Source organism: Harpegnathos saltator, unplaced genomic scaffold (genome assembly GCF_003227715.2).
Source record: "Harpegnathos saltator strain DR-91 unplaced genomic scaffold, Hsal_v8.6 scaffold117, whole genome shotgun sequence".
NCBI lineage: Eukaryota > Metazoa > Arthropoda > Insecta > Hymenoptera > Formicidae > Harpegnathos > Harpegnathos saltator.
This window is the reverse complement of record NW_020229892.1, coordinates 882,539-896,943: the sequence shown is the minus strand read 5'-3', so window position 1 is coordinate 896,943 and position 14,405 is coordinate 882,539. Positions and strand designations below refer to the sequence as shown.

At 51.7% G+C, this 14,405-nt stretch overlaps 1 protein-coding gene across 1 annotated transcript in view; it reads left to right on the top strand.

The window, feature by feature from the left end:
- The first annotated feature begins 1,524 nt into the window (after positions 1-1,524).
- LOC105190890 (uncharacterized) overlaps positions 1,525-14,405 on the top strand; it is a 190,597-nt gene continuing 177,716 nt past the window's right edge. Inside the window, exon 1 of the mRNA XM_011153892.3 lies at positions 1,525-2,335. Within this exon, the coding sequence (XP_011152194.2) occupies positions 2,197-2,335 (139 nt within the window). The 5' untranslated portion in view covers positions 1,525-2,196. The remainder of the gene's footprint in view (positions 2,336-14,405) is intronic.

Genomic DNA, 14,405 nt, shown 5'->3' with positions numbered 1-14,405 from the left:
ATGTTTGTTTAAATTTGTTTAAAAACAAAGTTCCTCTACTCTTCATATGTTATATAAATATATGTAAAATATTCATTCTTACACATTTACTCAGTTAGTCACAAAACTATTATCAAAAACAAACACGATTTTTCAATAACCTGACCCTCCAGTCCCCTTAAGGTTTAATCACGGTAATTCGCAAGCGGAGCGCGTATTCTTCTCCCGACGTTGGTTTTGAGTTCCGCGTCACCCGGTACGCATACGATTGTTTATAATCGCGGCAGCTTAACCTTGTCTTATCGTGCGGCCGATCATTTTCAGCGCGATAAGACCGTGAAATAGATCGGCTGTGAGTCACGCGTGTCATCATATCGTGCGAGAAACCACGGGTGCGCATCTCGCGGTTTCGCGAGACCGGAGAAACGAGAGGAAGGATCGGGTTAGTTGAATTACACGGCGGGCGATTGAAATTATATCGACGCTGTTGGATAATAAGCGTGTCTCGATGCAACAATGTCGAGACGCCTGGCAATTGCCTTCCTCCACTCGGCTCTCGGCAGGAAGCTTATTACGTTCGCTCTCCGCGAGATCGCACAATGCTATCCCCGGCATAATCCCCGACACGAGGAGCTTGCGAAAGCTCATCGGACCGTCGATCATTTCGTCGGCTCGACAGTTGTTATCTCGCAGACGCGGGATCGGATAATTGCCGGAGGCGAGGAGGTGGCGGATCCTGCGATTGAAAACGAAAAATACCATTTCCTTATATTATTACTCGCTTTGCTGCTAATAAAGAGTAACAAATATCCGACGAATTTCTACAAGCTCCTCTGTAACCTAACCTCTCCGCGATACTCCCATAAAAAATAGAAAAGAAATATCGTCGCGATTAACGGATGTCAAATTCAACTAATCTCGAAATTCCACCAAGTTCCTCCCTGAAGAGGTTAACGCGCGCGTGACAGTTCCTGATGACCTTCTCAGACGCTTTCGCAGGTGAAACCGAGGAACACGAAGGCAAGCTATACCTCGACAAGTTAGCCTCGACTAAGAATCTTCTCGCAGAATCCCCGACGCGCGTTCTCTCCTCAAGTGAATATCCCGAAGAACGAGCACTATCTCCACACCCCAATTTCGACCTGCTAGAAAATCCACATCGGCAAAAACCCGGAATCACCGTGTCCAGGTGCTCATACCTCGCTCATACTCTCGCGGTCTCCCAAGCGCCGCGGCGAATTCGAACAGGTGCGGCGCACGCGCGGCAAGATGGCGGGGCGCGCGTCGGCGGGGGTGGTTATTCGGTGTCTGCGCAGCGCGAGGGTGGCACGACTGGGTGGTGGGTGCTTGTTCGTTCGCTCGTTCGCTCGTTCGCTCGTTCGCTCGCTCGCTCGCTCGCTCGCTCGCTTGCTCGCTTGCTCGTCCGTTTGTCCGTCCGTCCGTCCGTCCGTCCGTTGGTCCGTTCGTCTGTCTGTCCGTTCGTTCGTTCGTTCGTTCGTTCGTTCGTTCGTTCGTTCGTTCGTTCGTTCGTTCGTTCGTTCGTTCGTTCGTTCGTTCGTTCGTTCGTTCGTTCGGTGGTGGCGGATCGATAACGGCGCGACGGTAGTGCGCGAACACGATGAGCGACGGTCGGCGGTCGTCGCCGTCGCCGTCGTCGTCGTCGTCGTTCTCGCCATCCTCGTGTCCAGGTCCTCGTGTCCTCTCGTCGTAACTGTGGTGTTATTGGGTCGCGCGAATCGGCGAGTGCTCATCAGAAGCGTACGTCGACAGGCCGAATGCCAATGACGTTGGCGCGTTCACAGGACGAGCGTTGTCCGCGGTAGCTCTCGGTCCCACGAACACAAACCCTTCGTGGCCGATCGCTTCTCCTCGCGACAGGACAGTTGGTGCAGCGCACAGCGTCGCGGCGCGGCGCGGCGCGGCGCGGAGCGGAGCGTCGTCGCTCAGCCACTTCCGGTGACGTGACGTGAAGCGAGTGAACGAGCTCGCGAGCGGACGCGTGATCCGGTCGGGAGAGGACGGGAGAGGAGAGAGAGAGAGAGAGAGAGGGAGGGGGAGAGAGAGAGAGAGAGAGAGAGACTAGTGTGCTACGCGTTTTCCGGATCCGGGAGGTTATGAACACACGGCGCGGCTGCGGCGGGGAGCTCGCGGCGGAGCAGGAAGCCGCTCGCGAGTGGTGAGGAGCCCGCGCGCGTCGAGACGCGCGCGCGAGCGAACATGTCGGCGACGTCCTGGAGCGGGACCCGCCGGTGCGCCGCGACGCCGGCTCGCAAGAGGATACGTCACCTCCTGCTGACCGCCGTCCTCGTGCTCGGTCTGTTCACCGGCACCGTCGTGTGCGAGAAGAGCAAGAAATGTGAGTACAACCGAGTCACAAGCGAACAGCGGCATGCTGTCGCGTCGCGCCCGCGCATGTTTCGTTCGGGCGAGACCGCGGCGCGGTTCGCACCCCGCGACTTTTATCTCGCACCCTCGGTACACGTGGCGGCGTCCGACGCGCGTGCATGTCGCGCGGCTCTCGTCGAGATGCGATTCCTCGTGACGGCGATCAGCTTCGGGCCGACGAGGCCTCTTGCGGAGGCGCGTAGTCGCCGCTTGCGGATTTAAATTAGCGCGCGACTTTTGAATTTCCGACACCCGCAATGGCGATCTGAAAGTCGTCGATTGTCCGGATGACACATGCGGGGATGATAACTGTTCTTTCATTGTCGCAATGACGAGGAACGCATTCGGGGAGAATCGTGAAAGATTTCCCGGCGAACCGTGTGTGGAACTTTGTGCTTTGCAGCACGGGGAGAGCTTCGGCACACTTATCGTTTCTCTTTGTCCGAGTATATTTTGCGTTATACGATAATTATCCTAATATGCTGCAATTATAATATTTCAGTGCAAAAATGCGCTGCGTTATGCCACGTGCCACAATGAAAGGGTGTGAGAGAGAGAGAGAGAGAGGGGGGGAGAGGGAGGGAGAGGGAGAAAGAGAGAGCACACGAGCGCAAGCGTGGGAAACGCGGCGCGAAACGCCGCGAAGAACGACGTTTGTTTCACGCTCATGCGTCGATTTTCGTCCGAGATGCGGACGTTCCAAGTTTTCAAATGGCGGCGCTTATTCATGTACGCTACTGGGCGCGTTTCTACCTGCATATTGTAGCGTATTTACTACGCCGCGTATACCCTCGTGCCGCCACCTTTTCGGTGTGAACGTCGGCACACGGCTCGGATCGAAGAGAAACGAGTCGCGGCGAGTCATCGGCGAGTCCCCGTTTGAAATTCGCCGCTTGTCGAGAAATAACAGCGACGTGAAGTAAACAACAGACGGAAACTTGAGGCTACTTTTCGCCACAATCGTTTCCTTTCGGGACGAAAGAATATCGGCGGTTTATTTAATGTAGCGCCCTATTGAGAAACCGATTACCCACGGCGAAAAATATAAACTCGCTACTTTAATTTTATTATCTGAGCAAGTCTGATATAAAGTGAATCACATTGGCGGAGATGGAAAAACATTTCGTTTGTATAATATAGTACTTACAGTTTTGGGGAAATTATAAATTTATATTTATAAGTTGTTTATATAAGCTGTTCCTTATTTTGCGTTTTTCCCGTGCGCTTTTTGACTTTATGAATATATAGAGACCGCGATTAAATATAATTATGGTGCTCGCGAATATTACACGAAAGCGTAAAACAAGACCTTTAATGAAATCAAATGATTTTATGCTCTTTTGCGCCGGTTTACAGCAGCGTGCCGCGCCGCTTTCGCAAGAAACGGGAAAAACTTGCGCGAGCGTTCTTTACAGCACAGTCGGAATACGATTTTTTTATTAATCCATTAATAATCGATCCCGCCGCGTAAGCAGCTTGCGTCGCTCGTTTCCCCTTCTAATTCCGTCCGGAGGTCTCTCATTAAGTGCTCGGAATAAAACACAGTGATTAAACCGTGCGTTTATCGTCCGCCGAGATCTGAGCGAGAAACTTAGGGATACTCGATCCGGTCCCAGGAAAAAAGTTAAATTAACCCCAACTTTAATCGAAGCGGTATAATCGACGGCGCACGTAAAATCCTCCTTTTGATGAAATTGCCTCGTTATCTGAACTTCGTGAGTGCAAAAGCTCACCGCCGCTCCGCCGCGCCGCTGCCGCGGATTCGGTTAAAGGGATCGGACGTCCGTTAACCTCCGTCAGACACGCTCGTTAACATAGCACACGAATCACATTTTTGCCATTAACCGCCGTCGTGCTCATCTTCAGCGACACGGGCTGGGAGGGGGCAAGGGGGAGATGCAATGCACTCGCTACTGCTGCATGTGTTTCTCGCGCTTTAGCGAAGTTGCAACTCCGCGAGCGGAGTTTCGGCTTGAGCGCAATTCTATTCGCGAACCATACATCCTCGAAGAATCATATTTATAGACGTACACACACACACACACACACACACACCGCGCGCGCGCGCGCGCACGCACCATATGTACATACGAATGTGCACACGGGTGTAAATCCAGCGTGTTTTTCGTACCTCATCACGACGCGTAAGAGTACAAGCGGAAATTCCAGATCTCGCGCGAGAATTATACACGGAGCCCTCAAAGCGGTCTTCGTCAAAATTTCACGAGCGAGAATATCCAACGAATTCGCAGCCGCACATCACGTATGCGAATCACGCGCGTCACGCTCTATTACATAACATGCATGTTCTTGGCTAGTTTCTTCGCTTTTGTTAATCGTCCGGCCGGCCCTCGGATGATCTCTCGTTGCGTCTTGTCGCCCCATTTTTCCGCTGTCCCTCTTACCCTCGCCTCCCCCCCCCGCCCCCTCCCTCCCGGCCCGCCGTCCCAGAGTGGCTTGTTTTTGTTAGCTTCCGGTTCCCATCGCGGGCGAGATGCTTGTGTCTCCCTCAACGACATAATAAACTCTTCTTTCTCCTCTTCCTCCTCCTCCTCCTCCTCCTCCTCCTCCGTCACGTTCCGGGTTCCATCTCTGCCTCACCTTACGCGTTTCACAATCCGCACAATACCTTTCCGCTGCGCGAAACCCCTCGCGAAAATTACTATCCTCATTCGCTCGCGGGCAGAAGTAATAAAAAAAGATAATAAAAGATCCTCCCCATTATCCGTCGACGTTACTCGTTAGACTTCGGCAATGCGGACCGCTCGAAATATCGACGCTCCATTCTCCACTTTTTACCGCTTTCCGTATCTCCGAGATTCTTTCGCTCGCCTCGTGAACGCTCTTCCACGTTACATTTCAACCCCGTGCCCCGGTTTTCCTCTCTCTCTCTCTCTCTCTCTCTCTCTCTCTCTCTCTCTCTCTCTCTCTCTCTCTCTCTCGCGTGACGGCTCGCGTGCATTTACCGCGGGCGCATTTAATTTCGTTCGACAGACTTCCGGAAGTCATGCCCCCTCCCCCCTTTCCCTCTGCTCGTCTCCAGAGAACGACCCGTCCCGAATATCGTGTAATTAATTATCCCCTTCCCCCTCCTACCCCCGCAGCTGGCTCGAGTTAATCCGTTTTATTATTTCGTATGTATAAATTTCACGATACCCGCACCACTATCGCCGCCGCCAACTTGGTGCGCGACGGAATTATCGTAACGCCGCGCCGCGAAGTATCGGCACGCGAAAATTGCGGTAATCACGCCAAAGTTACAGCGGAACAACGTTAATTATTTGCGCCGGCGACGACGGCGGAATTACACCCACCAACCCGGTCGCCGGGATGCAACACGCGGGGACGAGGACGGGGCCGATAAACGAAGCTAGTTACGACAGTCGAATTAGTCCAGACTAACGGCGTACTGACTAACAAACCGACGAACCAACGAACGATCCATCAATCTATCCGCGGGCCGATCGATCCAAGCGACCCGTTGTCGTTCGGCTTGACACGTGGTCGCTTGATCGCACGGCAGTTCGCAAAAAGTTATTCACCTGCGAATTCCGCGATTCAACGGACGGGATGAAACGATACGAGGGAGGAGAGAGAGGGGGCTCGGGGACGGCAATACACTTGTCCGTGCGACTCGCGATATTTTATTAACCACGATATTAACTGCGATATTATCCGCTAACCGACTGACCGCGCGCTGTTTTTCATCCGGACGTTGATAAATGTCGGAAGATAGCGCGAGGCCGGCCGTGGATCGCCCATAACGAGATTGAATTAATAAAGGGGCTCGCGGATCGTATTTCACGCGAGGGAAAGGGACAGGGAACCGACAATATTTTCATTTACAACGGTGATATCGTTCCGTTGTCCGACACAATACATGATGCAGATGCGAAAACTTCATATCCGCGGGAGCTCGCGGTGCTTTGTACGCGCGAATTTTTTTCCAGGAATATCGCCACCTCCCCTAGCCCGTCGTCCCGCCGGTCAATCCGCGCCGTCGCAGCATCTAAAGATCCATATATAATCCGAATATATTGTGAAATATATAACAGTGTATTTCGACGTGCGCGCGAATATCGGCCTTCGTAGTCAAATTCTCCATCCACTGACACCGCCGCCATATATCGATTTTATTTTTTATCACGGAGAGTTTTTCAAGGGAATAGCCGCTCTTCCACCTCCACTACTTCCTCCTCCTCCTCCATTGTTTCGAAATATTTTGCACGTGTTGTAATTTAGGGGAACGTGTACACAGCGCAAATATCTACCCGACGCGCGGCCGAGCCGTCTGCAGGCGTATCGCATTTCGCGTCGATGGCGTTTTATTTACATTAATAACCGCGGCGCGAGAGCCCGCAAAGTGCCTTCGTACATACAAATGTTTTTCTTCTTTCGTCACTGCGCGCGAATCCGCGCATTTGCACGTCCAATTACGGGCGAAAACAACGAGCAGGAGGTTTCGAATGTGCAAACAGAACGCGCGCGCCCGATGGATGAGTTTCGTGATACCCGCGCGTTTCTCCATTTCCTCCTTTCTCCGCCTTTCTCCGTCTTCTTTTTCGGCTTAAATTCATTTTTACACGTACCCGCTACTTCTCGGCTGCCTGTTAACTGTCTAATTTTCCGACCGAGCGAGCGGTTAACGAGGTCTTACCCGGGATATATTCCTTGCCGTCCTACTTAACTATCGCGAAACTCGAGCCGGTATACACTGTATCTCTCTCTCTCTCTCTCTCTCGCTCGCTCTCTTTCTCTCTCGCTCGCGCGCGCGCGCGTCGTATCGATTTTGTCCCCGGTATATAGATCTTCGCCGTTAGATAGAGTCGCGCACTCGACTGTCCCCGGGTCCCCCCTTTCTCTCGGCCCGGAGTACACTTGCTCTATATTTGCAGCGGACTTTCAAGGGTCCACTACTACTACTCTCCCGTGTCTTGCATCCCGCGTCCGTCTTGCGTCCCCGAATCCGTGTCTGCTCGAGTGGCAGGAACGTGCAACGACTTTTTACGTTGTCGTGTCATTTCTCACGCTTGAGCGCGGACTTAACACACCGGACAAAACGTCAGGCGATCACGGCCATCGATGCGATCCGCGTCGCGCCCGCGCGAGACGTTTCGCGGAGGGCTCTTCTCTTCGAGATCTCAACGCGCTCAGCTCGCTCTCTCCGCGAAATCTCACTACGACCTTCCTCCCTGAAAAAAATTCCGAACATTGCGCCCCCTTTCCTCGGATATCATGTAGAGATAAAAATTTCGTCACACAGAGAAGTGAAGATAAAAAAGAAAAGGAATCTTTCAATCTGGCACTTCTCGCGTTTTTTGCGTCTCTCAATCGAGAGACTAAGCTCAGGTAAGATTCTTTCTAGAGAGAAGAATGCCACAAAGTTATTTCCCACCCGAAAGAGTTCGCAATATTATCACGTTGCCGCAGGTAACTCAAGTTTATTTGACGAGTCGACTATCGGCGAGAGCCGACTCGTCAGCTCAACTGCTGATATATTATTATTCGCTAATAACACGGTGCTCCATCAGTTTTATATATTATTATTCGATAATATTAAGCGATAAGTGACAAAAGGCTCTTCTCTAGAAGGTCGATATCATTTAACCGAAAGCCAAGCAATTGGTGCAATTTTAACGGACGCTCTCGCTGCAATGGCTCTTTAATTGCCACCGCACAGTATTAGCATAGGTATATCACTGCTAAGCAGGAAGCACGCAGTAATTACTTACCGAGCTTAGCGCGGGAACATTTATTAGCAGCGGCGGAGCGAGTGTCGCGCTCCCTGCGCAATGATAATTTTATATCTTGGAACAATATCGCGCGCGCGCGCGCGCGAGCACACATGTATTCTCGTATCCGCCGGGTGTCTTTAATTAACGCGCGACATTTGCGCGCTTCCCGCATCGAGAGTGGGCGCATTCCCGCGACCGCGAAGTCATCGTCAATCTCGTTGTTTTCCAGCCGAATTCGCGGACCTCGGAGTCCAGAGATTGAAGTGCGATTAGGCGGCTGTTCTTAAGCGTTTAAGCCGGACTTACACTTTAAGCTCGCGGTCAAGCTCGGGACAAACAGTTCCGACTCGCTTCCGGATTCGCACGGTGCTCCGTCAGTTTTCTATCGGGTTTCACCGGGCTGCGCGATGCTCCGCCGTGTTTACGGACGCTCGCTGCGACTACCACGGGGGGGGGGGCTGTTGTTTCGTCAAAGGGGCGTCGCAGCCCGTTTAGCGAGCGAGTTTATCGATACGCGAGATCCGTTTAATCGCCCGGTGATTAAGCCTCAACTACAGAGCGAAGCATACTGACGCGCGCGCGCGCGCTACGGATTGCCTGCGCAAATACGTAATAAATTTGTGACGTTCTGGATCGATATGTGTCGTATGCGTCCCGGAAAAGGATGTTTCAGCTCGTCAAAATGCAGCGAGTTAACTCCTTGCGTTGGCACGACGTCTTCATCGGCCAAACGTGTGCGCGTTTTTAGCCGCACGAATCTGACTCGATTCGTTTCGGCATAACGAAGTCCTTCAAGTATCGCGAGATCTTCGATTTTTTACCTTCTACCTAGTAAACGTCCCCAATGGCCGGACATGTCCCAATATTCGACCACTTTGAAAAAAAATATTTATTATTTATTTCAATGATAATGAACGAAAGTTCATAATTATTGTAAAAAAAAACTCCAATATTTGACGATTAGTTGGAAAAGAATATAACCAGTTTGATATTTTTATATTAAAGTAACAATCAATTAAATAAATATGCACCTATGGTTTGGCAAAATAATGGTCAACTGTTAATAAATTCATCTTCAAGAGATAGCATCTATATTTATATCATTTCCCGTTATATCATTTAGCACACTACTAATTTTCTAATTGCGGTCAGACACTGGGACAAATTAAATCCGAACATTGGGCCATAACCTGTCTCAACTATCCGGCCACTGATACATTGGTGCGTTTTATTACTTGAATAGAAATATTTTATTAATAATAGATATATACGTTAATAGATATATACATTGCTTTAAATCATTTTTCTCTAATTGAGGGAATCTTAAGTTTTCGAATAAATGCAAATATTTATGTCAAAACTTTCTCAATATTACGTTATTACGTATACTTTGTGTTTTTTGTGACCGGATCTACGCTTAAACATAGGTCCGGTTACCGGGACATTTATTTTACCACTCTGTAATAACGAAACTCTTGAAAAATTTCCGCGAGGCCGTGAAAAGCAGACGTAGATCGAGATGCGGGGTGTGCTTAAGTTTTCTCTCTTCTCTATCGAAATAAACGCCCACGCAAAGGGTTAAGACGCGGTAAAAGGTCAAGACGAAGGCCCGCCAGGCCAATGTCGGTGCAGGCGCACCAACGACCTCGATATTGCTTCCCGTTACGCGCTGGAAGCGCGCTGGACTTATGACGGCAAGATTCGTGCCTTGCCGCCGGCGGAACGTCGATGGGATTCATCCTCCATTCGCCGATAGTGTACTTAGGATATTGGCAGCACTTCTTGCTGTCCACGCTCTTTTCATCCTACCGTCGCCCTTCTTATCTTCGTGTGCAATTTTGTTGCGGAATTAGAGAGTCGTTCCGCTTCGAGTGCGGCCCGACAGGTTCCCAGAAGTCTCCGCGATCAACTGTTTCTGGCGAGCCGATTGGCTCCTTCGTGGAATATCGCGATATCACATTGTCACCCTTCTTCGTTCACCGAACCCCCGCGGCGGCGGGACCACCCCCGGTGTATCTCACAATCCCGTCGCCCTTCTTTCACGCTCGGTCAGTTGCAGAGGCGAGTGCATTCCACGAGAATTAAGTGGATTCCTGCCAAGCTCGCGCAGCGGTACCCTCGTAGCGGTTGACGCGTGCCGCGCGCGGATCTTCCCGGGGGATAAGTGAATGGGAAAAGAGAGTGTGGTACTTTCTCTCTCTCTCTCTCTCTCTCTCTCGCCGTCTCTCCACTCTGGCAGCGAAGTTTCTTGCCGAAGGAGTTTAGCAAGAAATCAAGCCGCCAGACAGTGACAAGGGAAAGGGTTGGTATCTGGGGGCAGCTCTGGGGTGAGAACGGGGATGGGTCGGAGTGTAATCGGGAGTGCAAGAAACACGAAGAGAGACTGCAGATCCGCCGATGCCGGCGATGGGTGCAGCGCGAAAGAGAGATCTCTCCCGCACTCGAGAGACCGACGTGCGGAACTTTATCGGCCGCGATCGGCCGGAAACGATCTTTCGAGATTCCGAAATCGGAGCGCGCCCTGCCAGACAGATAGATAGATAGATAGGTGGATAAGATCATTAATTAGCATTCTAGAATTAATCCTCCAAGAACGCGGCTTACGCCTGATGGAAAAAAAAACGAAGGCAAACGGAGGAGGGGGGAGAGAGAGAGAGAGAGAGAGAGAGAGAGAGAGAGAGAGAGAGAGAGAGAAGCGAGCGCCAGATCTCGCCGCGATCGATAGTTGTCTGTCATTACGTCATTACGTTTACCCGTGAAGGAGAAAGTAAAGACCCGTCGTGGCTGCAATAATAAACGTTTCTGAGTGAAACGCGGGGGAGGAGGAGGAGGAGGGAGATAAAAAATGTCGCCACAATCGCGCGCGCACGGGACATAATTGTCGAGAGAATCGATCAAACGTAACCTCCGATAACTGATTGATTCATCACTAAAATAGTAGCACACGCGAGGGAGCGTATTGACAGTTTAGCGCGCTGTCAATAGCGGCTGCTTTCACAATTAATTGAGCAATGCCAGTGTTAATCAAGCGAAATATGCGCGGCTCAGTGATCAGGCTAGTCCGCAAATTGGATATCCACAACTAGAGGCGTCGTAATAGCGCGCAATGATTTGACACTTTCTAATTATAAATTACTTCTAATTATACATTACTTTCAAGCGTGAGATACAACAAAGCGCCAGGCGATCTGCGCGAGCGTAGAAAAACTCGCGCATGCCGTGCGTCTCGTCGACGAGAGGGTCTCCCCGCCAGAACGCAGCCTGGAGGGATCGGGCGAGGAATAAGGGTCATTACGCGACCGATAGAAATCCTCGACGCGCGAACGACAAAAATCCCCGAATCGACGAGCGGCGATTGCCGTTGAAATTAGCAATAAGACAGCGATATCGATCAGCTTCTCGCGGAACTTACTTTTGCATGGACTGCTAAAGGGTTAAAAACTCTTCGACGAGAGAGAGAGAGAGAGAGAGAGAGAGAGAGAGAGAGGAGAGAGAGAGAGAGAGAGGAGAGAGAGAGAGAGAGGAGAGAGAGAGAGAGAGAGAGAGAGAGAGAGAGAGAGAGAGAGAGAGAGAGAGAGAGAGAGAGAGAGAGAGAGAGAGAGAGAGAGAGAGAGAGAGAGAGAGAGAGGCAGACAGAGGTTTCAAAGTTTGACAAGTTTCGTTAGAGCGAAACAGAGAGGATAGAGAGGATCGAGAGAGAACGAGAGAGAAAGAGAGCGAGAGAAGGTGGAAGCCGCAAGCCCCTAACTTCGTGCCGGCGGCTTTCGAGCGTCGTGTCGGAACGTCGCGCGCGAGAATTACTCGAGGTTTCGGCGGGGTGCACGGGGGTGCAAGTTGGTGCGGAGGAGGACCTGGTGTATAAGAGGACCGATTGCCGACGGCACAAGTCTCACCTGTCGTTTCCCCTCGGTGGTCCTCTTCCTCCTCCTCCTCCTCCTCCACTTTGCTCTCTTTGTGGGGTACAACGACAACGACGGCGACGGCGACGACGTCGGCGTCGGCTCAATTACGGGTCTTCGGTAACCCCGAGACGGCCAATCGACGTCGACGAATCAATCGTGGTCGCCGAATCGAGATACCGTGGGCTCTCGAGTGAGTCTCTGAGTATCATCCCGGGCTTTCGAATATCCGGGTTTCCGCGCGGCGGCCGTCTCTCCTCGTCCGAGTTGCCTGGGAATTTCGTCGCAGTTCGCCGCTTCGTCCATTATCCCTCGTTCCCCGCGAAGTCCATTCTGCCGCCATCGACGCCTCCTCCTCTTTCTCTCCTCCTCTTTCTCTCTCTCTCTCTCTCTCTTTCTCTTTGTCTCTACTCTACTCTCTCTCTCCCTCTGGCGTACATGTTTCACTCACCCCCCCATTCCCTCACACCCCCGCCGCCGCCCCAGTTTTCGCCTTCGCAGATTGATCGGCGCTCGGCTGTATCTCGTCTGGCGTTTTAAAGTGTCGATAACGAGCGGGCATCGATCCGCCGTTGAAGTTGAAGTTGCTGAAGTTGCGAACCTATTGGAATTTCGGCTCGCGGCTCGATGGCGTTGTTGTTTACGAGGGCTTCCATTTTCGCGTCACGATGTTCGCCGTCACGATATCGGATATCCGCGCGCGTGGGTTAGAAGCGAGCGCGAAGATTGTATGGCGTCATGACGATGAAAATTAATAGCGTTCCGCACAGGCGCGGTCATTAATCTACGGAACGTTCGCCAAAGGCCCGCCGGCTTCCCAGCGCGATATCACACACGGAAGCAGCCGTTTTTCTCTCCGCCGCCCTCACAAGTAAGAATCCATTTCCGGGAAGAGAATCAGTCCAGCGATTGGCCTTCAAGCGCCGATCATCTCGCGGAAGAACTCGCAGAAGGGGATGAGCCCTTCGAAGCGCTCATCCGTACAAGATCCTGTCTCGTCGGGGGACGATAATGAACGTCACATCGCGACGACTCGTCCCTTACTTCTTCGTCTTCTTCTACGATATCGCCTCTCGTAGATGTTTCTAAATCGCGCCGGGCGAGACATTATACTTGCTACTTCGCAATAGCGCGACGAGCGACCGAGCGATGCGTTTCTCCCGCCGCGCCGCCGCGTACGCGCTCGTAAGAAGAGTAAACTTTCTTCAAATTGGAATTTTGTTGCAGTTCGCCAGTTCGTCCATTATCCTCGCTTCTCTCCGCCGAGTCGACTTTCTGCGCCCTCGCTTTCGCCTCAGGCTTTTGTTCATGTCGTCCTTATCCCCCCCCTACTCCTCCTCCTCCTCCTTCTCCCCCTCGCCGCTCTGCGTTCTCCCGTTCCCCGTAACCCGCCAGCCTTCCACCCCCGCACACTTTGCTGACTTAGGATGTTTGCAGTCTATCCGGGACCTTTCAAAGTGTCGATAAGGGATAAACATCGATTTCGCGCGAGGAGTAAAGTTGCTTTAAATTGGAATTTCCTGGCAAATCGCTACCTACGCTCCTCTCGCCACGTCGATTGCTATTATCGACATTTGTCAAAGTTTGAATTTTAGTTTTCGTCGCGGCGGGGACGATTTCGGTCGACTGAGAGCGCCGTTTATTTACAACGCGCAGAGCGCAATCGCGCTCGCGCGCGCATACCGGATATCGATTTTGAAATATTAAGAAGGAACGCGATTCCAAGAAAACGCGGCGCTCTTCTAATATCTCGCTGCCGTTTCTGAGCGGGGCGAAACGGAGATGTCGCCGTATTTTCCCTCGAGTTTCCTCCCCCTCTCTCCCCCTCCCCTCGCGTTTTCGGGATCCCGCGATTTATCGTGATCGCGCCGATTATCGCCGATTATCCGCCGTGGATACAAACGAACGCGCGATTTAAAGCGGGGGTTAATCCGCCGATAATAATTTTCTGCTCCGTGGCTTATTGTTGGCGATTAATTAACATTACCGCGATAATTGGATGAGTATTTTTACACGCGATAAAAGGCAACGGCGTACGCGATGGCGATGACGAGGGGGTGATAAAGCGCACGATACTCGAAGTAAAATGCACGTACATATCGTAATGATCTCAAATGTAGTCCGACAGAAACATCGTAGTACTAATTGTTGCATAAATGAACGAGCAGCCGGGCGGAGCGCCAATCCGTTGATAATAATCCACCTGGAAGGGGATTAAAAGGGTGGCACTGTGAAAGAGGGGGGGAGGTGGGAGAGGGAGGGACGGAGAGTATGCGGACGATGCACAACCGTTGTGTTGTTGCTGGAGGAAAGAATGGCCGAGGAAGAAAGCGCGAGCAAGATAAACGTATAAACGTATGCCGAGTTGAACGAGGTAATGCACATCGAGACACCCTCTCCCCCCCCA